Raw genomic sequence first — 22,644 nt, 5'->3', positions numbered from 1 at the left:
TTCTGCGGGCCACAGAGTGGCCCTGCGGTCGGGGCCTTCGGCCTGGACACTAACTCCTTGCTGTGGGGACATGTCCCTGGCTCCACAGGGCAGACAGCAACCTCCCTGGCTCTGCCACCTGGTGCCCACGCACCTGCTCCCTCATCACAACCAACACTGCTGCCCAGGGAGTCCTGTGGTGGGCAATGTCAGCAGGGACAAGGCAGGGCCTGCCCACCACGACGTGCCCTGGCTTGCCACTCACGGCAGGGACGGGGGACAGGGCTTCCTCAGAGGGGCCACCTCAGGTCTTCCCGGGGAGGGACGGAGGCGCACGTCTTGAAGAGCACAGAGGTGACTCGTTCCCCAGGTTCCAGGAGGGAGCTCCCGACTCCAAAGACCCCTGAGCAGAGAGTCTCCATGTGCCCACAGGAAAGCGTCCAGGGACCCAAGTGGGGACATGACGGCGTGGCCCAGGCCTGGAGGGGGACAGGCCAGGAGAGCTGAGGCCCATGAGGCTGAGCTTTTTGCAAAATGATCAGGATGGGGGGAAAGGAAAGACAAGAAAAGGAAACAAGAAGCTTTTGAAAGTGGATCAGGAGCGACAGGAACAAGAGCAGGGGCCCACACTGGGGTGAAAGGTGGGCAGCCAACAGGACGTGGACAGGGCGACGCTCCACTCCCGCTTCCTACCAAGGAGGAGGATCCCCAGGCGGCAAAGGGCGAGTGGAAGGCGGGTGGGAGGGAGCTGGAGCGCAGTCGGGGGCATCTTGTCTCCCAGAGGAACCCCAGCGGCTCCTGTGTTGTAACAAGATGGAGGTGAACAGGGCACCGTGAAGGTCCTGTGGTTGGGCCCAGAACAAGCGCTCTGCTGGGCTACTCCAGACACGGAGGCAGGAGGAGTTGGAGGCCAGCCTCAGCCACATAGAGAGGCCCGGTCTCAAAACATGACGCATCAGGACACCAAGGGAACACGAAGCCCAAGTAGCAGGCCCGGGGCCATGTGGCCCAGGACCACAGAGGTAGCCATGGGAGCCAAGGCTGGACCAAGAAAACCCCCAGACAGACCCCAGGAAGCCTGAGGCAGGGCTGCCAGGAGACCCCCGCCCCTCACAGAGGGGCCTCCACCTGGCCCCACAGAGTCCCAGGAGGGATGGGAGGACACCAGGCGACACCATGCAGAGGGTCAGCGGGTCACTTCCTGGGAGGGACCCCTGAGAGCAGGGGATGGCGGTTCAAGGGACACAGAGAGGAGACTCTTCAGCTCTGTCACACGGCAGGCAGGCACACTGTGGCTCGGGGACAGGAGCTATGGCCACAGGGCGGGACCAGAACCTAGCAGTCACAACCACATACAGGAAGAGAGCTCAGCTCAAGGTAAAGAACAACGACAATGTCCACCTACGGGATGGACTTCCTTAGGCCGAGGCAGGACAGCTACTGAACAGCTGTACACATCGCAAGAAGTCAGACGACGTGGCACCTTATTCACCCCGAGCGACAATCAATAAGGGAGTTTTGATCATTTGCTTAAGAATGAGGCATCTAGCAGGACATGTGACACACGCCTGTCATCCCAGCAGCTTGGGAGGCTGAGGCAGGAGGATCGAAAGGTGGAGGCCAGCCTCAGCCACTCAGCAAGGCCCTGAGCCACTCAGCGAGACCCTGTCTCTAAATCAAATAGAAAAAGGGCTGGGGACGGGGCTTAGGGGTGAGTCACTCCTGGGTTTAATCCCAGTACAAAAAGAAGAAAGAAATGGAAAAGTCAAATTGATCTAAAGTCAGCCAGCAAAGTTAAGGAAAGGAGTCAAATTCGAAAGAGAATCCAAATTCAGAGTTTTTGCCACCTGGGGGTTCTAGCTGGGGCGACAACAGCAAAACACCCTGGGTCAGGTGACAGACGGTGACCCTGACCCATCAGAATGGACAGACGGGGTTTCTAAAGCCACGAATGTGACCGTTTGTAATAAATAAAAATTTAAAATCGTGTTCTTTAAGGAAGAATGTAAATGGGGAAGGGGGAGATTTTTAAGTTTATCAGAAAACACACAGAAGTTTAAATATCCCAATGTCAGAAACTGCTGGGCATGACGGGAGGCGCCTGCCATTGCAGCCACTCCCAAGGGGCCAAAGGCTGGGACGAGGGGACCCTTGAGCCCTGGGGCCCAAGATCAGCCCAACAACACAAGGCCCATGGCAAAACGTCAACAAATAAAAAGCCAAGACCAAGATCTATAAAATGAAAACACACCAGGAAAATACGTGGTGTTTTGGGTACCAGGGATTGAACCTGGGGTGCTCAACCACTGAGCCCCGTCCCCAGTGGTTTTTGAAAAATTTGGTTTTATTTTATTTAGAGGCAGGGCCTCGCTAAGTTGCTGAGGCTGGCTTTGAACTCTCGATCCTCCTGCCTCAGCCTCCTGAGCTGCTAGGATTCCAGGCGTGTGCCACCTTGCCCAGCTAGACTTATGACACATGTGATAATTGGTAGTAAAAACCACAAACCAGGACAGTAAATCTGTAGTACACATTATTCAGAGGTTAATATCCATATTATGTAAAAACGACCTATAAAATAGTAGTGACATGGTGACAGGAGGTCTGCAGAGGCGATTCCCAAAAGCAATACAAGGAGCCCAAGAGCTTATGAAAAGATGCTCAGCTATGTTCGTAGTTTTAAAAATATTGTCTTCAAGAAGTGGATAAAATGGAGGGGAAGGGGCTGGGGCTCAGGGTAGAGCGCTTGCCTTGCAGGAAGTCCCAGGTTCCATCCTCAGCACCTCATAAAAATAAACAAACAAACAAATAAACGTATTTAAAAAAAAAAGACCCAGGCACATTGGTGCACACCTGTCATCCCAGTGACTCTGGAGGCTGAGGCAGGAGGATCGCAAGTTGGAGGCCAGCCTCAGCAGTTTAGCAAGGCCCTAAGCAAGCCCAGGCAGCTCCCACAACGGTCACAGCCTACAGCAGCTCCGTGCCTGAGGGGTGCCTGGGAGATGGCGGCAGACCAAGGAGCAGCCAGAACTGATTAAGTCCAGAGAGATCTGACATGTTGAGCCCCAGCGTTCACAAAGCAGTCCCGATCCTGTGGCCTGCGGATGCCATGTTTCAGAATGTCAGTTTTGCAGATATTGAGACATTCTGAACATTCCCATCGCAGGCACTGGACGGGATGTGTGCACGCTGGGGTCAACATGGTCACGTCTCTCAGTGTGGGAGGTTTCAGGCCAATTCTGCTTTATTTTTTGGGCTTATCTGCATTTTTTCTCCTATGAACCATATTTTACTCAATAAATAAACACGAGCAATTATAAACACGCGCGCACAGTGCTGCCCCGTGGCTGGATAGGCCACGGCACATGGCTGAGCACATGCAATACCAAGGCCTCGTCCCCAGGTGCTGTGAGGCGACTCTCACCTGAACTTGGACTCTCACGTGGTCCGTGCTAGAGTGGCCTGACTGCAGAGTGGACTCTAGGGACAGAGTGAACCATGTTAGGCCACCATCTGTGGTAGCTCTGCCAAGAGGAAGCGGCAGACTGGGCACAGTGGAGCCCATCTGTCATCCCAGCAGCTTGGGAGGCCGAGGTAGGAGGACTGCGAGTTGGAGGCCAGCCTCAGCAACTTAGCGAGGCCCTGAGCCACTCAGGGAGACCCTGTCTCTCTATAAAATATGAAAAGGGCTGGGGACAGCAGAGGAACGGACAGTAGTCCACGGCTGAGGCAGGAGGACAGTGTGGCCAAGTCAGAAAAGGCACATGCGTTTTAGGATGTGCACCGAGGTCCACAGGAGAGATGTCACGGTCCCTGGGATTGGCTTTGAAGTATTGAACAAAGGGTGGAAGGAGAGGGAGAGCAGGTCCCTGGAGTTGGGGACATGAGACCATCTTCACATGGGGTCACAGGGACCCCTGAGAGCAGTCAGCCGCTGGGTGGCGGGTCCCTGACTCCACCTGTCAGGCCTCTTGGCAGTGAGTCTGACTGCATCCTCTGCTCCCATCACTCTGCGGAGGTCCCCATCTGTGCCTGTGGGGACCAAGAGAGGCCCTGGCTCCTGGGCGCACTTGGGGCTGTAACAAATCATGCTCAGAACACGAGGCACACTCGTTGTCACTGCTGTCACCCAACCTGGGGGGCATGGTGAGGTCACAGAGGCAGCCCAGGAGGGTGCCCGGTGAGTGCTCTGCACTTGGGACACGGGCCCTGAGCGTCAGCGACTGGCACCAAGAAAACCAGCTTTGCCCAGGGAGAAGGGTGATGTGTTAGCGCTACTGAATCCATTCATTCAGTCCTTCAAGCCACCTTAGCAGGAGCTGGGGCTGGGCTCCGGGCTCAGAGCGCTTGCGTCCTGTGCGTGAGGCCCTGGGTTCCATCCTTGGCACCATATAAAAGTAAATAAATAAAGATGCTATGTCCCTGTACAACTAAAAAAATAAATAAATAAGCAAACCAGCAAACTGCCTTAGGAGATCACAGCTGCGGTCATTCCTGTTTTACAGAAGAAAATTCAAGAAAGACCCCGTTAGATCTCAGATCTGCGATGTAAGAACTGTGCAAGTTCAGGCTGTCTCTACGCCTCTCTGCGCCCTCATTTTTATTTTTCTATTTATTTATTTTAGTATCTGAGATTGAACCCAGGGATGCTCAACCCCGGAGCCCCATCCCCAGCCGTTTTTAGATTTTATTTAGAGACAGGGTCTCGCTGAATTTGCTTAGGGCCTTCCTAAGCTGCTGAGGCTGGCCTCCACCTTGCGATCCTCCTACCTCAGCCTCCCGAGCCCCTGGGATGACCAGTGTGGGCCACCATGCCTGGCCCCATCCCTCCCTCTTAAGGACAGTGTCCCCTCTGTGATGAAACTTCTTGAAAGGATGGCCAAAGCCTGTTTCTTCCACTTCCCCCGAGGCCCTGCTGATCCACAGAGAGCTCTGGTCTCCACTGATGGCCTGGGCACACTCGCTCAGCACGGCTCACTTTTCCAATGTGACCCACCAAGGGGGAACCAAGGGGCAGCGCTGGGCACTGTCGACCACATTCTGTTGGCGAGGCCTCTCTGCGAGCCGACCCGGACAGGCAGTAGCACATACTGGGAGCAGGGAGACGCCACAGACCTGCCCGCATCCATCAGCCGCGTGGCTTCCGGCAGCTTGTTCATCCTGATCCGAGTTTTTTTCGTCTGTAAAACACGTGTAACGTGATCTGCCTCGCAGGAAGGCTGCAGGATGGCAGTGACTTATGTCAAGGGGCCTGGCACACAGCACAGGCTTGCAAAATCACAGGGACTGTCATCGAGGGGACACAGAACTCCCTGCCTGACAGCTGTCAATCACCGGCTGGTCATTTTGGCTTCCCATGGAAAAGGATGTCTGGAACCAGACTCAGACTTCTCCAAGTGCAGCGGCTCACGTGGGTTTTTCTTAATGGAATCCTCATTCTCCTGGGCTTGTAAGGGCAAATCTCTCTCCAGCTCCCAGCGCCCCCAGCGCCCCCAGTATGACTCTCAGTGAAGGCCACACTAGTGAGCCAGGCCCCTGGCAACGTCACACCAGCCCATTTGGGTAGCCCGGCCACTGCCTGCCTGCCTTCCCACGGGACACCTCGGCCAGGCTGAGCTGGGCTCCGGGTCCAGACGCCCCCAGCCTGTCCACATCCTGCCCCTTCCCTTGGGCTCCTGTGGGCATCCGGCTCATCCTCCAAATATCTTCCGCCAGGAAGACCTGTGGCCAAGAGTCTCCTTCCCCTTCCCGGAACCCCAGTGCATCACGGCCTCCTGCTTGCACACACGCACACTTTCCTCTGTTTCTCCTTGAAAACGTTTACTGAGCACCTATTCTGTGCCAGACACTGTGTCCCCAGCCCTTGGCGATGAATCACCTTTTGAGTCAGACTCGCGAGGACTCTGTGCTCACAGACCTTCCCAGCTGGGAAGACAGCCACCGACGCTAATAAGCACAAGGCAATGTGGCATGTGCTAGAGTCCAAGATGGGGTGCCAGGCTGCAGGGGAGTATGGGGGGGCAGCCATTCTGCTGGTGCCTGTGGGGCAGGCCGGCCCAGCCGCCCCTGCACCCATGTCCCCTCCCCATGGCACCAGACAGAAGGGGAAAGAGACATGGGGTCCCACCGGTCACAGTGCGGCTGCTCAGAATTACAGGGACCTGGAGGAGACGGGTCCCAGGGGACTGGGCACAGGCAGATCTGGGCTGGCGGCTGGCACTTTCGAGTAAGGCACTTGACCCCTCTCGGCTTCTCTGCTCTCCTGGACAGTCCAGAGGAGAAGAAGCGCATGCGCAAGGCCTGGAAGCGTCCAGAACAGGGAACTCAGAACCTTCAGGCTCCCTGGTGCGGGGCACAGGGGTGTGGGCGGAGGAGGACACTGGGCACTCCCTGCTGGCCCACCTTCCCCTATCGCCTGCTCTGTTTATGAAGTTGGAGGCCCTTTACTGACAGGCAGGTGCACAACCAAGTGCACAGTCAGAGGGCCCTCAACACTGAGCACATCTGTCCCAGGTCACAAAGGAACCTGACCTTGCCAGTATTTTCCATTTTCTTCTTCTTTGTCGTTTTTTATTTTCGGTACTCGGGGTGCTTGACCCCTGAGCCCCCTCCCCAGCCCTACTTTGTGTTTTATTTAGAGACAGGGTCTCCCTGAGTTGCTTACGGCCTTGATTTTGCTGAGGCTGGCCTCCAACTAGAGATCCTCCTGCCTCAGCCTCCCGAGCCACTGGGATGGCAGGTGTGCACCACGGCACTTGGCTCCGTTTTCTGCCTTTGTAGGTCTGTCGGGCTGCTTTGGAGCAGCAGGCAAATGAAGTCACACTGTCTCAGGCACCCATGTCTGTCTGGCCCCTTTTCCTTAATTGTCACATGTGTGGGGGGCTCTCCTGCTCCTGGTGGTTGGCCCAGTCGGAACGACACTGCGGGGTCTGAAGAATCCATGCTGGGACACGGGGCCTGTCAGTTCCAGTGGCTTTCCAGGGGGCTGGGCCCCGGTTTTCCCCCAGCAGCAGCATCTGCGATTCTGCATTAACCACAGCGTCACCAGCGCTGGGTGCTGTCCGTCTCCTCCACTTTGGCCACCCCCTGCGTGGGCAAGAGCACCAGCTGTGGCCGTGGCCTGCATTCCCCAGACACGTGAGGACGCTGATCCCTTCTCACGTGCTGTGGGCCACCCGGAGGCCCCTCTTATGAGGAGGAAGTCCCAATGACTCCTCTTCCCCTACGCCCAGGGTGCAGCTTCTGCTTCCCTGATACAACACACAGACTGGTCCAACTAGGGAGGGGCCACTGTGCCTGGGACAGGCGGGCTCTGTGGAGTGTTTTTAGTGAGACGACCTGTGGGGCTGTCAGGGGCTGATCACAGTCTTTCCTGGAGCAGGCCTGAGCAGCCAGGGTGGTGGCACACGCCTGTCATCCCAGTGGCTCAGGAGGCTGAGGCAGGAGGATCGCAAGGTGGAGGCCAGCCTCAGCCACTTAGCGAGGCCCTAAGCAACTCAGTGAGCCCCTATCTCTAAATAAAATACAAAAAAGGGCTGGGGACGGGGCTCAGTGATTGAGTGCTGCTGAGTTTGATCCCCAGTACAAAAAAAAAAATAATAATAATAAAAAAGAATGCCCAAGCATCCAGGCTGGTGGCTCAGGCTGAGGATCCCCAGGAGGCTGAGATAAGAGGATGGTGACTTAGGGGCCAGCCTCAGCAACAGCAAGGCGCTAAGTGACTCAGTGAGACCCCGACTCTAAATAAAATATAAAAAGGGCTGGGGATGGGGCTCAGGGGTTCAGTGCCCCTGATATGGGGGGAAGGGAGTCCAAGCAGAGAGGAAAACAGGGAGAAGGGCCGATTGCTCACAGAGGCAGTGAGGAAGGCTGTGTGGTTCTGAGGGGGGCGGAAGGGAGATGGCATTCTGGAGCAGGAGCTGAGACTCAGAAAGAACACACCCACATCTCCTCGCTCTCCCGTCAACCCGCTTCAGCCTCTACAGCTAGCTCTGAAAACGCCATCTGCCCTGGCAGCTGCTGAGCTGGGTGAAGGTAAGACGGGGCTCCCGCAGAACCAGGAGCCTACTACAGGAGCCTGCCCTGGACATCCTCTCCTCCTTTGGTGTCCTAAGCGCCAACATGTCCCTCTCTCTAAACCACAGGGGTTTCCTGGGACAGGAACCACAATGGGGCCAGCACTCTGTGCCTAGCGGCTGGCACGATTTGAGCAAGGCGGAAGTTACCCAGGGCTGTGCGTCCACTAAAGAGGAGGAGGAGGGTGGGAAGAACATTCGAGAGAACTCAACAGGCTGTCCGGGTTCCCTGTGTGCTTTACCCCAACTATGGCTCACCCCCAAACGACTGCACGTGAGTCTTCAAGTCCCCCCTTCAAAGATCAGGAAACTGGGGCTGAAGGATACAAGCGTGGCGCTCAGGGTCCCGCGGCTCTTCATCACTGAGCAGAATCAGGCCCGATACTTGTCCTATCCTCCTGCTCCCGGTGGCTGACCACAGAGGACAGGTGCTGGCTGGCCACAGCTGTCAGTGCCGCATGCTGTGAGGGCCAGCTGCAGAGCCACTCAGCGGACAGATCACCCGCAAAGGGCCCTGCACAGAAACCTCCGCGACCAGGGGACCCCGTGCCACATGCAGGGCCTAGTGTCCGCCCTCTCCAGCGGGCCTGGCTCTCTGCAGCCCCCCACCTGCTCTCTCTCCACCCCAGGGTTGGGGGGGAGGCTCTGCACCAGCCTCCACTTAAAAGGAAATAGGAAAACAGGAAAAAAATAAAAAATAAAAAAAATGGAGAGGCGCTGACGGCTGGGGAGCCGGGGCGTGCGCAGCGCTAGCAATGTCAAGGTCCAGAGTCTCCGGCGAGCGGAAGCCGAGCCGTAGGAAAGCAGCGGCTAATGAAAGAGATGGTTGGATGCTGCGTTCTCCCTCCTCCCAGCCATTACAGGGATAAAATTACCCCCACGGAAAAGATCGAAAACCTTTTTCAAAAACTAACACAATTAGGCCTGGTGATTCGGCCTCTCTCGCGCGCCCCTGTGCGCTTCCTGGATGTGGATGGTGGATGGGGGTGCTGTCTTTCTTTCTCAGCGCCAGCAAAACGCTGTGTTTAAGAGTCAGAGAGGAGATGGTGTTTTCTGCACCTCCTTCTGGAAGCATTTAATAACTGTTCACCAGCAAGGACGGAAAAGCCCTGGTAGTGTAAGCTCACATCTGCCTGCTGTCAGGAGCCTGGCGCAGGAGACCTCCTGTCCTCTGCCAAAGCCAGGAGTGTTTTTAACAAGGAGAGATGGTGGGGGGAGGTTAGAGGAGGAATAAAATGCGGGGAGCCCCCCACCCCCACATACACACACACACACACACACACACAGGTGAGTGCGCTCCAGCAGCCAAGCGACAGCAGCAGCAGCGCACAGCAGGAGACCAAAGCATCGCGCTCACCACCAAGAAAAGAAAAAAGAAGAAAGAATGAAAAGAAAAATCTATGCCGAGGAACATATGGGCAACTGTGGTAATTAGAGCTAGGGATGGTGGATTTTTTTTTTTTAACCCACCCTTTCCGGGATCTCAAATCACAGTCCTTGTCATGACAAGCTGCAGTCCAACCTGTGTGTGAGGCTGTTCTGAGACTCGCCGGCTCGTTAAGGGCGACTGTGTGCGCAGCTCAGGGGGCACGGCCGTCCCCAGACTGCGGGAGGTCATCGCCAGCGATCCCTGTTCTCGGGGTGTGGGCTCTGGGTCTCCCCGAAATGCCCTGCAGAGTGGACGCGTGCAGGTGGGCGACGGGTCCCTGCGCCTGGAGACGCCCAAGCCACCTCTGCCAGGCCGCACTGCTGCGAGCCACAGGAGACGCCCCGCGGAAACCAAGCCCCAAGAGCAAACTGTCAGCTTCAAAGCTCCAAACCGTGACCAGGGATTGCAAAGACCCGCCCGCCTGCCCGCGAGCTAGCTCAGGCCCGGGCGGGGAGCAGGGCTTTAACCTCCTCATGTCCCTCCCAGGTTCAGCTGTCATGATCAACAAGTCACTCCCCCCCCCCCCCATAAGCAAGTTAGCCGCTGAGTTTCCGCGGCTGTTGGCCTTCCAGACAGCGTGAGGAGGTGTCTTTAAGGCTCATCTGCACAAGAGGGAGTGAGCAGCCTGCTGCACTTTGATCTTCCCGGCTCCCCCGCTCCCCCGCTCCCCGGGCTCCGGGAGGGATCGATAATACAACTTTAATGCATCCGTGGGCAGGACCTCAGGGTTGTTATTTTTACCCAGGGCCGCTCAGCTCCGGTGTTAAGGCAGACTGGGTCTCAGCACCGCCCCGTGGTCACAGTGAGGGTTTTTTTAGAGCAGAGTCGGCCGCGCTCAACCCCAAACGGGACAATTAAAAACCAATTATCTCCCAAGGCAACTTGTTGAAAGGCTGGGTTTGCCCGGGGCTCAGGAGAGCGGACCTGGAGGGGGCGGTCCTAGGGAGAGGGCGTGGCCCTGGGATAGGGCGGCCCCAGGGAGGGCGTGGTCCCTGGGGCGGTCCTTAGGGAGAGGGCGTGGTCCTGGGGTGGGGGCGGCCCCAGGGAGGGCGTGGTCCTGGGGCGGTCCTTAGGGAGAGGGCGTGGTCCTGCGCGGTCCTTAGGGAGAGCACCGGTGCCCCCAGGGCCCGCGGAGCCTCACCTTCTTCCCTATGCGCTCCAGCTGCTCACGGTAGAAGGCCTCCCGGCGTCGCTGCTCGGCCTCCCTGCTCTCCAGCTCCCGCGCCTAGGAAAAGGGAGCAGAGCCACGTTAGCCGGCGGCGGTGGTGCCTTTGAGGTCGCTGCGGGGAGAGGACACCCGCCATTCCTGCTCCCAACCACACTCGGGAGGAGAAGAGCGGGAAGGCACGGAGGACCCCGTGCTGTGGCAGGCAGCTCCCAAGTGTCATGCCCCAGGCTCACAGCGGCCCTTCCAGGTGGGTACCTGTTAGGGCCATTTTGCAGATGGCGGCCACAACATTGGCTCCTGCAGGTCATCTCCTCCCTCCTTCCAGCTCCTGGGAATGGGCACGAAGGGGGTCAGGATCCCCACCCTCTTCACAGACCAGGACACGGACACAACAGAGGGCCGGGCCACTGCTCAGCTCACAGTGACACAGAGAGGAGCTGGTGGGACTGTGGTCAAGGCAGACAGGAGCCACAGGGCCCAAAAGGGCCAGAGACGGCCGCTGGCCAGGCAGCCCTGACACTGGGCACCCTGTCATGCCACTGTCCCGCTCTGGGCCCTCGGGGGTAGGAGTCCCTGCAGGCAGAGAGAGAAACAGAGACTCCACAGGTGGAGGGGCGCTGGCCCTGTCCCCCTGCCTGGAGGTGGCCTCGGGAGGCTTGGCTGGCCAGGCTGAGCTCTGGCTGGCTCACCCTCCCCCCCGCTGGGGTCCTGGACCTTCTCCTCCAATCCAGAGATCCAGGTTGCTCATCAGTGTCCCTTCCTGACCCGTGGGACTGCCCAGGAGGCTAAGGGAACACTCCCCAGCAGAGCAGGGTCCTAACAAGCCTCCACAAGGGGTCCCCAGTGTCACGACACAGCAGAAACACATGCTCTGGCTGGGCGTCCCACATCCCCAAAGCCTCTGACAGGCTCTTCCAGGACCAGGTCCTAAGTGCCACACCCTTGGTCCTCCCTGGGAAGACTCAGCCAGCATCAATGAGCCCAGAGGCTCAGCACTGCCATCAGGAGGATAGCACCTGCCCACCGCCTGCCCCGAGCAGGGGCTGAGCACCGCTCGCTCCCAAGGGCACCTGGTTCTCACTCTCCCCAAGGGCACAAGCCAGCCACCCAGAGAGGCCACTGTGACTTCATGTCCTAAGCTTTTCTTCTTCAATCACGCTGTGCTGCCACCACCCGGGTGTGTGTCACCCCACGTACAGGGGAGATGGGAACCCACGGCCTGCCAGTGCCCTTCCTCTGCCCACGACGCTCCTGCTGGTCACTGAACCTGTGGGCGCTGCCGACAAAGTGGTCAGTAGAGGGGCCGATGGCACACCAGGATCCCGCATGCGCAGAGAAGCAGATGAAAATAAACTTGGGGGGACCGCCATCGTGTTCCCAGGGGACACTGGGATCCTGAGCTGGGAGGCGGCCTGCCCACTGGGGTTCACGCTGGTCTGCCACCAGGGCTGCAGCAGGCTGGAGCAAGCGGCCTCCTTCTCGTTTCTGTCTTACCTACAGACGCGGGGAGGAGCAGTCCCCCCAATCTCACCCCCACCACGCTGCAGACGATCTAAACATGCCAGGAAGGCTCTGGAAGGACCCTGGAGGGCCAGCGCTCAGAGAAGCTGAGCCCTGGGACTGAGTGTGGGATTTCTCCCAGGACCCTGCAAAGCGCCAGGCGGCTCATCTGGGCGGCCTGACAGCAGCCCGGCACTTAACTGTGAACGGTCCCCAGTGCCATCGGCGGACAAGCTCGTCTCATGCAATTAAGCAGCCCGTCCAGGAATACCTCCCAGGGCTGTGGACCTGCCATTTCCTGGCCAGTGGTCCCAATCAGGAAGATGGCAACTGAAAGCAAGACTGTCCCGGGGTTCTTCAGCTGTCACTCACTTGGGGCAACGGGCCAGGGAGGGAGGAGGCGGCTCATCCATGTGTCCAACCACTGTTCAGCTACCCCACTGTGATGGCCCCCGTGGGTAGAGGCGCCCCCAGAACACTGGGGCTGCAGCTTGCGGGCCTGTGCCAACAGTGACAGGTCTACGTCAGGAACGGGACGTGCAGAAAAGAAGTGCTTGGCAAAGAGGCCCACCCATCGGGCCCCTGAGAGATGGTTCACACACAAAAGGAAATACTGGCTGGGCGCGATGGCACCCGCCTGTCATCCAGAGAGCTCCAGAGGCTGAGGCAGGAGGATCGCAAGTGTGAGGCCAGCCTCAGCAATGCAGAGGCGCTAAGCGACTCAGTGAGACCCTGTCTCTAAATAATACAGAAAAAGGGCTGGGGATGGGGCTCAGGGGTGAGGCATCCCTGCTTCAACCCTTGGAGGGAGGGAGGGAGGGAGGGAGGGAGGGAGGGAGGGAGAGAGTTAGAGAGAGAGAGAGGGGGGGGGAGGAGAGAGAGGAGAGGAGAGGAGAGGAGAGGGAGGGAGGGAGAGAGAGAGAGAGAGAGAGAGAGAGAAAGAGAGAGGAGAGAGAGGAGAGGAGGGGGGGAGGGAGAGAGAGGGAGGGAGGGAGAGAGAGAGAGAGGGAGGGAGGGAGGGAGGGAGGGAGGGAGAGAGTTAGAGAGAGAGAGAGAGAGGGGGGGGAGGAGAGAGAGGAGAGAGAGGAGAGGAGGGGGGGAGGGAGAGAGAGGGAGGGAGGGAGAGAGAGAGAGAGGGAGGGAGGGAGGGAGGGAGGGAGGGAGGGAGAGAGTTAGAGAGAGAGAGAGAGAGGGGGGGGAGGAGAGAGAGGAGAGGAGAGGAGAGGAGAGGGAGGGAGGGAGAGAGAGAGAGAGAGAGAGAGAGAGAGAGAGAGAGAGAGGAGAGAGAGGAGAGGAGGGGGGGAGGGAGAGAGAGGGAGGGAGGGAGAGAGAGAGAGAGAGAGGGAGGGAGGGAGGGAGGGAGGGAGGGGAGAGAGAGAGCACCCGCCCTGCGAACACAAGCTGAAGCCTCCTCTTCTATACATGGCGCGGCTGGGCGTGGCAGTGGAGGGCGTGGCCAGGGGGCGTGGCCGGGGGCGTGGCCAGGGCGTGAGCAGCTGTCAGAGAGGCAGGTCTGCCCCACAGATAAGCGGAGCTCTGGGCCACCCCATGTCCTGGGGCTCCAGCCACAGTCCCTGCTCAAGGAGGCCTCATGACCGACAATGGACAGGTGACAGATGAAAAGGGGTCCTACAAAGTGAATGTGCGGCCCAGAGCAAGTACTCAGGGTTTGGGGTGGATGAGGTCACCCAACAAAGGGGCTCTACAGCCCTGCGTCTGCTTCCCGCAGCCCCGGGAGGTCCCCTGTGTGCAGCGCTCAGCAGGTGCCAGGCGGAAGGGCACAGGCGGGTCTCAGTGACTGACTCAGGGGCTCACCAGCGAGTACCCAGTGTCTGCTCGGTGACAGACGCTACTGTGGAGGGACTGCGGGTACACCAGGGAAACCAGGACGCTTCTGCATCCCGGGGGAGAGCCAGCGTGTGTGCACATGAAGGGGCTGATGCTGAGAGTGACATGTGCTGGGGACCACGGGGGACCGCGGGATAGAGTGAGCCGCGGGGAGCCGCGGGGGGTGCTGTTTGTCTAAGGAGTTTGCCAACAAAGTCTCTGGGGGACCACACTGAATTAAGGACGGTGTCTCTGGGTGAAGGCGACCATCAGCACTGTGGAGGCGCGCTCAGCCAGGGCCACCTCTGAACAGGACTTGAAGTCCGCGGCCAGTGAGCCGAGGACCTCCTCCAGGCAACACGGCACCCTGAGCTGGCCTTTGAAGCTGGCCTCCGCTGCTCCGTGCACCGCAGAAGCCAGGTTCAGAAAGCAGATTAAAGTGTTCAACGCAGAACAGAACCACAAAGCAGTAGGTGGACCTGGAGCCACAGGCCTGCTGGGCTCTGGGTCTGCTGTGGGCCGGACCTCTCCTTAGATGCTGCAGGATCTGAAGCCACTGCGCTCTACAGAGGCAGGGGACTTGGAGCAGAGGGCTCTCCCTGATATAAGAAAACAACATAAAAAATTCCTGAAGCCGGGTGAGGTGGTGCACACCCATCAGCCCAGCAACTTGGGAGGCTGAGGCAGGAGGATCGTGAGTTGGAGGCCAGCCTCAACAAAAGTGAGGCTCTAAGTAGCTCAGGGAGACCCTGTCTCTAAATAAAATACAATATAGGGCTGGGGTGTGGGTCAGTGGTACAGTGGTCCTCAGTTCCATGCCCAGGACCCCCATAAAAAGACTAGAGAAGTCAGTCAATCAGTTACCACAATACAGGCAAGGGAGGCAGCCCCTGCTCCCGGCACCCTCCCCAGTGTGTGGCTGGACCTGGGAACTTGGAAATAAAGAATATGGCAGAAGTGGTGGGATCGGCATCCTGAGACCTGGTTTTCAAAGACGGTGGTCTCTGCCTGCCTCTCTGCCACCAGCTCTGCTTACTCAAGGGGTGAAGCGGGCTTCTATTTGAAGAGCTGCACATGGCCATGAACTGAGGGCGGCCCCTGGCCAAGAGGCAGCTGTTGTCCAGCAATTAAAAAATGCAAAATGTGAACTGACTCATCTTTCCTTTAAAGGAAAAAGACAACCACTTTGGATAAAAGAAACACAAAGAAAACCCAACTATATGCTCTTTTTTTTAAGACACCCAACTCCCCATAGTGATGGTCTTACAGAACAAGAAACCCGTTCACTGCAGATTATATATATGTATGTATTTTGTACCAGGGATTGAACCCCATCCCTGGTCCCTTTTATAATTTATTTACAGACAGGGTCTCACTGAGTTGCTTAGGGCTTCTCTAAGTGGCTGAGGCTGGCCTCCAACTTGCGATCCTCCTGCTTCAGCCTCCTGAGTCGCTGGGATTACAGGTATGCACCATGGCACCCGACTCACAGATATATACTTTCTGTCAAATGTTTTATGTATACAAAAGATTGAGCATTCACTTAAAAGTTTAAAAATATAAACATGCCAAAAAAAAAAAAATTCCAAACCAACAACAACAACAAAACACAATGACCCAATATGGAGAGAGAATATATTCACCAGAACCCGAGCACCAAGGGCTCAGATGTTGAAATCGACACAGAGAGAGGTTAAGTGACTATGATTATTAAGATGTTAAAGAATCTGATAAATAAGGCCACTAGCATGTGTGAAGAGGCAGAGGGTGCCCGCAGGGTGCCGGACATTGTTTATGATAAGAAATCAGCAGATCGTCTCAGGAGGATTCCTTACATGGGATGAGTCACTTCTCTCTGTCACTTTCAAGATCTTTCCTGTGACTCTGCCTTTTGACGGCTTATGATGCCTCTGGGTCTTAAGATCTTCCTGAGATCTCCCTGTGCACAGCCCTGCCTGTTGACTGGACCTAGATCCCGGGAACCATCGGAAGTTTTCAAAGCCTTCAGTGGACATCTCAGGCCTCAGATTTTCTCTCTTTTGTAATTTTGTTTTGTGTGTGGCTGTGTGTGTGGCTGTGTGTGTGTGTGTGTGTGTGTGTGTGTGAGAGAGAGAGAGAGAGAGAGAGAGAGAGAGAGAGAGAGAGAGAGAGAGCGCCTTGCTAAGTGGCTGAGGCTGGCCTTCCCCTTGCGGTCCTCCTGCCCTGAACTCCCAAGTCTCTGGGACTGGGAGTGTGCACCATCACACCACCCTGTTGGCTTTTTTCCCCAAGATTTCTGGTTACGCCGTGGTTTGGCTTACCTGCTGTCAACCCCAGGCAGCCCTAACATTCAACAGCTACCTCTGGTCGCTGTGACAAGTGCGCCCATGGCAACAGTGGACTGCCACCAGCACCTGCTGAGTCAAGTCACATAAACAGTCTTGCAAGTGGGGCGCTGCAGGAAGTCACCAGAACAGTGGTGGCCATTCCCTGGGAATTGTGGCTGGGAACTCCATACCCTCTCTGCCCCCTGCGGTGGCTGGCCCGCTGTGGGCTGGCACCTACCCAGGGGAGGCTGGTTTCAGAGACGGTTGTGGAGCAGTGGGAAAGGAGGGTAAGTTCAAATGCCTGGTGCTTTGCAGAGAGTCTTCCACTTTCCCTGAACAAATGCTCCTGGATTGCTGCAAGCCTTGGGTTGATTATCAGAGTTCTGCAAAAGTCGATTCTGTCAGTATTTTCATTACTTTTATGAAAGGGGATTTTCAGAGGGTTTTAGTGCACTCTTTTTACCAACATGCAGGAATGGTATGGTATGGAGTCACGGTTATTAACATACTGGATAGAGAGAGAAGAGGAAAGAATGAAATCCAAATCAAAACATTAAGAGATAAAAGACTGAGAACTAAAGCCTGGTGTGATGGTGCAAGCCTGTCATCCCTGCCGCTCGGGAGGCTGAGGCAGGAGGATTGTGAGTTGGAGGCCAGCCTCAGCAACAGCGAGGCCCTAAGCAACTCAGGGAGACCCTGTCTCTAAATAAAATACAAAGTAGGGCTGGGGATGGGGCTCAGGGGTGGTGGGCCCCTGCATTCAATCCTTAGCACACAACCCGCCCCCCCCAAAAAAATCTACAGGATCATCTCAAATGTCCGAAGCCTACGTTCAAGTGCAGTCCCAACATGAGAAGAAACAAAGGGGGCAAAAGAATACAGAGATGAATCCCAAGAATCCTCCAGAATCACTTAAAGACAACGAATTACACATCCCAGACGCTCAGAAAAATTCCAAGCAGGATGCTTTTGTGAGGTTCTGAAATAATCCCTGAAGTAATGGCATATTTTTGAACACAGACAAGCATCAGCTTAAAAAAAAATGCCATTTCTACAGCAATCTTAAAAAAGGAACCAAAAAAGCACAAATGAAAAGCCAATCGAGGAGGTCATGGCATTCTGAATATACTGGTTCATCCACCCCGATTCCCCCAAAAGAAGCCAAGAAGAGGCAAAGGGGAGAAAGGAATTGGTGGGACCCAGACATTCAAGAGGACGGATTTGAGTCTGATGCTATAAATAATCCTGTTAAATGTAAACCAACTGAAGCCCCCTGTCAAGTGCCCATTGCTGTTATATGAAATGGCCCACACAGTAGTCAAGGCCCAAAGCACACGGACGCACCCTCCCACGGCTCTAGAGATGGGAAATGCTGGCTGTTTCGTGTGACTCAGATCACAGGGGTTGACAGGTGGCCACCCTGGCTGGTGGCTTTGCAACAGCTCACCTGCCCACACTCGCAGCACCTGCCTCCCTCTCGGCCTGGGCATGGCCTGAATCATGCTGACCCCATCTGGACAGTAAGATGCGCTCCTGTCACATCCTCAATGGATCACACCTGCAAAGTCCCCTGTGCCACACAGGTTTCAGGGGATGAGGAACCGGACCTCCCAGGGCTGGGCAGGGGGCGGGGTTCAAGTCTACCATGGCCCAACCCTGACCATATGGTGTGGACGAGATGGTCCACTTTACTCCCCAAACACTGATAGAGCAAGCAGACAAAGCACCCATAAGGATATGGAAGACCTGAACAACATTATCGTTCAATGTGACTCCAGTGACATTTACAGGACACTATAAATGTCCAACAACCGCAGATCCTGGAGTAAAGTGCCCCTGGAGTGGTCAGTAAGATTAACTGGAAGAAAAGTCTTGAAGCAGGACCAGGCTGGGACCAGGGCCAGGGCTGGGGCCAGGGCCCAGTGGTGGATCGCTCGCCCAGCACATGGGGGGCCCTGGGCTGCATCCTCAGTGCTGCATATAAATACATAAATGAAATAACACGAAGATGCACCAAAAAGCATGAAACCATTCAAAGTATGTTTGATGATCACAGAATTATTAAGTCAGGAACTAGCACCAGCAAGACAGCCAGAAAATTCTCGAATGTTTGGAAATTCAACACATTACGCTGTGACCTGTAACTCCTCAGCCAGGAGAAAAATCAGTCCTTAGAAAGAAACTTGGAGATGACAGAGATGCTGTGTTTAGCAGACAAGGACTTTCCAACTGCCATTACTGATGTTTTTAAATATTCAAAGCAAATGTAAACACAGTGATGTTAAGTGGAGAGACTCAGAAGGGTCAAATGGAATTTTAGGAGCTAAAAAGTCTATTTGAAATCAACGGCTGAAAGAGGAAATGCTACCTCAGTGACTAGGGTGACAATTTCCGACTCAAGTGGTCTAACTTGCAGGTGATTAAATTCTTGGGACAGGTAGTGGCAATGGGAAAACATTTGAAGAATAACAGATGAAAATTTTCCAAATGTGTTAAACAAAGAAGCTCAACAAACCAACGCACCAATAAACACAAGGTGATTAATGCAATAATAAAAATATAAAAACCATACGCCTGATGATTTTTAAAAACCTAATTTTCCTTGATTTATAAAACAAAACAAAAGGCTTTCCCTACAGGATTTCCCAGATGTTTCACTGATTAATCCTATCAAATATTTAAGGAAGAAATACCATTTCTAAGCAAATTCTTTCAGCAAATAGAGGAGAGAATATTGCCCAACTCATTTTAGGAGGCTATTACAAGTATTACACCAAATAACACAAGGACATTACAAAAAGAGAGATTTACATACTGATATTATTCAAGAAAAGAGATGTCACTGGGCATGGTGGCCCACACCTGTCATCTCAGAGACTCAGGAGGCTGAGACAGGAGGATTGGATGTTGGAGGCCAGCCTCAGCAACTTATCAAGGGACTAGGCAACTCAGCAAGACCCTGTCTCTAAATAAAAAATAAAAGGGTTGGGGATATAGCTTGGTGGTTAAGTGCCCCTGGGTTCAACGTTCAGTACCAGATAGATAAAATTCCTTTACAAAAAAAATTTTAAAAAAAGGAAAATGAAATCTGCCGAGATGTAAAAAAGATAATACCCCATGATCAACTGGGGCTCCCACCAGAGGTCTACGGTTGCTATAGCATAAAAAATTAACCAATATACTTAATACATCATCAAATGGAAGATGGAAAAGCACATGACCCTTTCAAACAAACGCAAGAAAGTCGTGTGATAAATAAAACCCCCCTTTATGAAATCAAGCAAACCAGAAACAGATAATTTCCTTCACTTGATGAAGGCTATGTTAATAAAAAAATCTTTATGCAAAATCATGTTTACTAGTGAAATAGTTAATGCTTTTCCCTCAAGATAAATAAAGTTAGTAAGATTGACTAATAAAGTTAAAAAGATTGATTTAATAGACGTATCTGTAGAATCTCTACTTCCAAAATTTAAAACTGAGTACACCATCTGCCAAAAATTCATCATTCTTTTAGGTCAGATTTTCTCTCTTTTGTAATTTTGTTTTGTGTGTGTGTGTGTGTGTGTGTGTGTGTGTGTGTGTGTGTGTGAGAGAGAGAGAGAGAGAGAAAGAGAGAGAGACACACACACACACACAGGGCCTTGCTAAGTGGCTGAGGCTGGCCTTCCACTTGCGATCCTCCTGCCCTGGACTCCCAACTCTCTGGGACTGTGAGTTAAGTGCCCACCAAAAAGGAAAAAAAAGAAATAATGAAAAACTTAACAAATGTAACCCAAAGGACAATATGCAACATGTCCTCTGAAATAACCTCAGAGCTGGGAGAAAATAATAAGATCAATTTCAGTTATTCCACATCGAATACAGGTATGAATGCATCATATGGTGCTTCATGCATATGGACAACTTTTGTGTCAAATAAAAATCGCAAAAAAAAATTTTTGGGAGGAACATTAAGGGCCTTAAATGCATTTATATTAAAAAACTGGGTTTAAAAGAGATTCCTCATTTCATATACAAATAAAATAAGCCTCCAACTAGGTGAGGCTGTGGTGACATGACGTGTCCCCCAGGAGCTCATGGGGAGGCCACGCAGGGATGACCCGAGGTGCCTGATCAGACCATGGGTGACGTGACCCCACCCACCCCGGGATCACCCTTGGATGGACTCAGGACAGGAAAGGACTGAACTGGGTGGTGACTGGGGGGGGGGCGGTGAATGGAGGAAGCAGGTCACTGGGGGCCTGCCCCTGGGGACTGTGTATCTTGTCCCTGGCCCCTTGTGCCGTGTCCACCTGAGCCTGGCAGCTGTCCTGCACGCACGCCAGCCACACTTCGCCACCACGTGCTGCCTCCCCTTGGGCTCTGAGCAATGGGTCGGCTGCCCAGGAACCGGGCCTCTGAAACCGTGGGCCACGTACACTGCTGTCTAAGTTGTTCCTGTCAGGGATTTTAATCACAGTGACGAAAAGTTAACCGAGGTGACCAGGTTACACAGACACAGGGCTATGAAGACAGGTCCCATGTCCCAAGGAAGCGACCTCCCAACTTTCAGGGACTCAGTCATCCTATCTGAGCAGTGTGGAGCGATGATGGGGATCACTGTGGTCCAATGGGGCGCCTCTGGCATGGGCTGTCACAGTGTTTCTCAAACGTTGAGGGTGCATTTGATTCTCCTGAGACTTTGCTAGAAGACAGACTGGGTCAGGAGGCCTGGGGCCGGCCCCAGACTCCACATTGCTAACGGACTCCAGAATGTCACTTGAGCATGAAGGCCCAGGTCAGGCCTGCCGAAGGACAAAGGATGGTCCTCAGGACACTTGTCACCTCCTGTAGACCCACAACGCGTCTACACTGTGTGCCTCAGTCTCTCTGGGGTCCAGGACAGTGTGCTCTGACTTTAAACCTACTGCAGGACGAGGCTTAAGGAAGCGGGCTCAGAGGGAGGGAAATGCAGCTCTCAGGGCCAGACCTGTCACCCCTCCTTCAGCAGCCGGTGCACGCCTCTGAAACCCAGTCTCCTGCTCTAGGCCATGGGGTGAAGCCCACCTCTGTTTGTGAGCCTGCGGGACGGTGATTCAGTGAGGCCCACAAGGCCCTGATGGCAGGATGTGCTACTAGGGAGTTTTTGCAAGTTCAATGTCAGCCAAGAATCGTTTTCACGATCATCAAGTGTTATTATTAAACGTTCAATCAGAAAAGAAAACATACCTGTTCGTAACCGTCATGGATAACAGAGATTTCAAGGAAAACTGCAAATCTCAAAGACAAATATAACTTGGAGATGATCTGAGATAATCTCTACTTGGAAGTGGCGTGCCATTTCTCTGTCTCATGACCCCTGGGCTGAGCTGCTGATCCTGAATGGAGACGCCACCAGAGATCTGGGGTCTGTCCCCCACTCTCCAAATCCACCCACCTGTGCCCGGAAGGGGAGGGGCCAAGGTGCCCTGGAGAGGGATGGGCAAAGTCTGTCATGGCCCCCGCACAGGTGTGAGCGATCAGTACAGATGGCCTCCCAGGCAACCTGAGCTGGCTCCTCCAAGGGGCTGGGGGAAGGAGACGGCGCAGGGTTCCTGGGGACGCCCAGCTCTTTGTGGCTGACATTTCATCCAGCCCTGCCAGCTGTCTCCCTTCCTCTTCGCAACACCCCAGTATGAGTCAGGGCAAGAAGCACCATCTTGAAAACAAGGATCAGAGGAGTCTCAGGAAGCAGGAGCAAAGGCAGCCGTGGGCACTCATTAAGCACCAATTGTTTATTACGCACGTGCTCCTTTAAGGCACACGTTGTCCCCTGACATAGATAATGGTTATTATTATTATTTTGGGGTACCGGGAATTGAATCCAGGGACACTCGAGCCCTGAGCCCCGTCCCCAGCCCTGTTTTATATTTTATTTAGAGACAGGGTCTCGCTGAGTTGCTCAGGGCTTTACTTTTGCTGAGGCTGGCCTCCACCTTGTGATCCTCCTGCCTCAGCCTCCCGAGTTGGTGGGATGACAGTCAAGTGCCATTGCTTCTGGCTTAATAACGAGTATCAAACTCACTTTACAGGCAAGGAATATAAGTCTGAGATGAGTGAAATCACCCAGGGCTACACAATCACCAAAAGGGCCTAGCTGAGGAGCCAGAGCCACGCAGTCTAATTTTCCACGCAAGCCTCCCTTAAGAAACCATGAAATCGCCTCTGCAGTTCTGATCAAGTTCTCGGGCACGGACACGAGGAGGCTGGAGATGACACGGGCTGCTCTGTGCGCAACTCCCTTGGTGGCGGGCTGGGAAGAACCCCAGATCGCACAGCTGGGTCTCATGGAGATCAGCAGGCAGGTGGCCTGCTCCCATGCATGCACCTGTCCTGTCACGC

The 22,644-nt window shown here is 54.7% G+C and overlaps 1 protein-coding gene and 1 long non-coding RNA gene across 4 annotated transcripts in view; both read right to left on the bottom strand.

Moving 5' to 3' along the window:
• Positions 1-22,644, bottom strand: part of Chchd6 (coiled-coil-helix-coiled-coil-helix domain containing 6) — a 162,604-nt gene that overhangs the window by 47,279 nt on the left and 92,681 nt on the right. For all 3 annotated transcript variants that reach the window (XM_078033883.1, XM_078033881.1, XM_078033882.1), the window contains one exon: positions 10,622-10,705. In XM_078033883.1, coding sequence (XP_077890009.1) covers positions 10,622-10,705 — 84 coding nt within the window. The remainder of the gene's footprint in view (positions 1-10,621; positions 10,706-22,644) is intronic.
• Positions 2,510-6,323, bottom strand: LOC144371533 (uncharacterized). Its single transcript, XR_013431484.1, has 2 exons — positions 5,092-6,323; positions 2,510-2,759 (listed from the first exon to the last, which is right to left on the bottom strand). It is a non-coding gene; the product is annotated as an uncharacterized LOC144371533 (long non-coding RNA).

The sequence above is a fragment of the Ictidomys tridecemlineatus genome, chromosome 16 (assembly GCF_052094955.1).
Source record: "Ictidomys tridecemlineatus isolate mIctTri1 chromosome 16, mIctTri1.hap1, whole genome shotgun sequence".
In the NCBI taxonomy this organism is placed as follows: Eukaryota; Metazoa; Chordata; class Mammalia; order Rodentia; family Sciuridae; genus Ictidomys; species Ictidomys tridecemlineatus.
The sequence above is the reverse complement of the archived record's forward strand: the minus strand, read 5'-3'. Positions and strand labels throughout refer to the sequence as shown.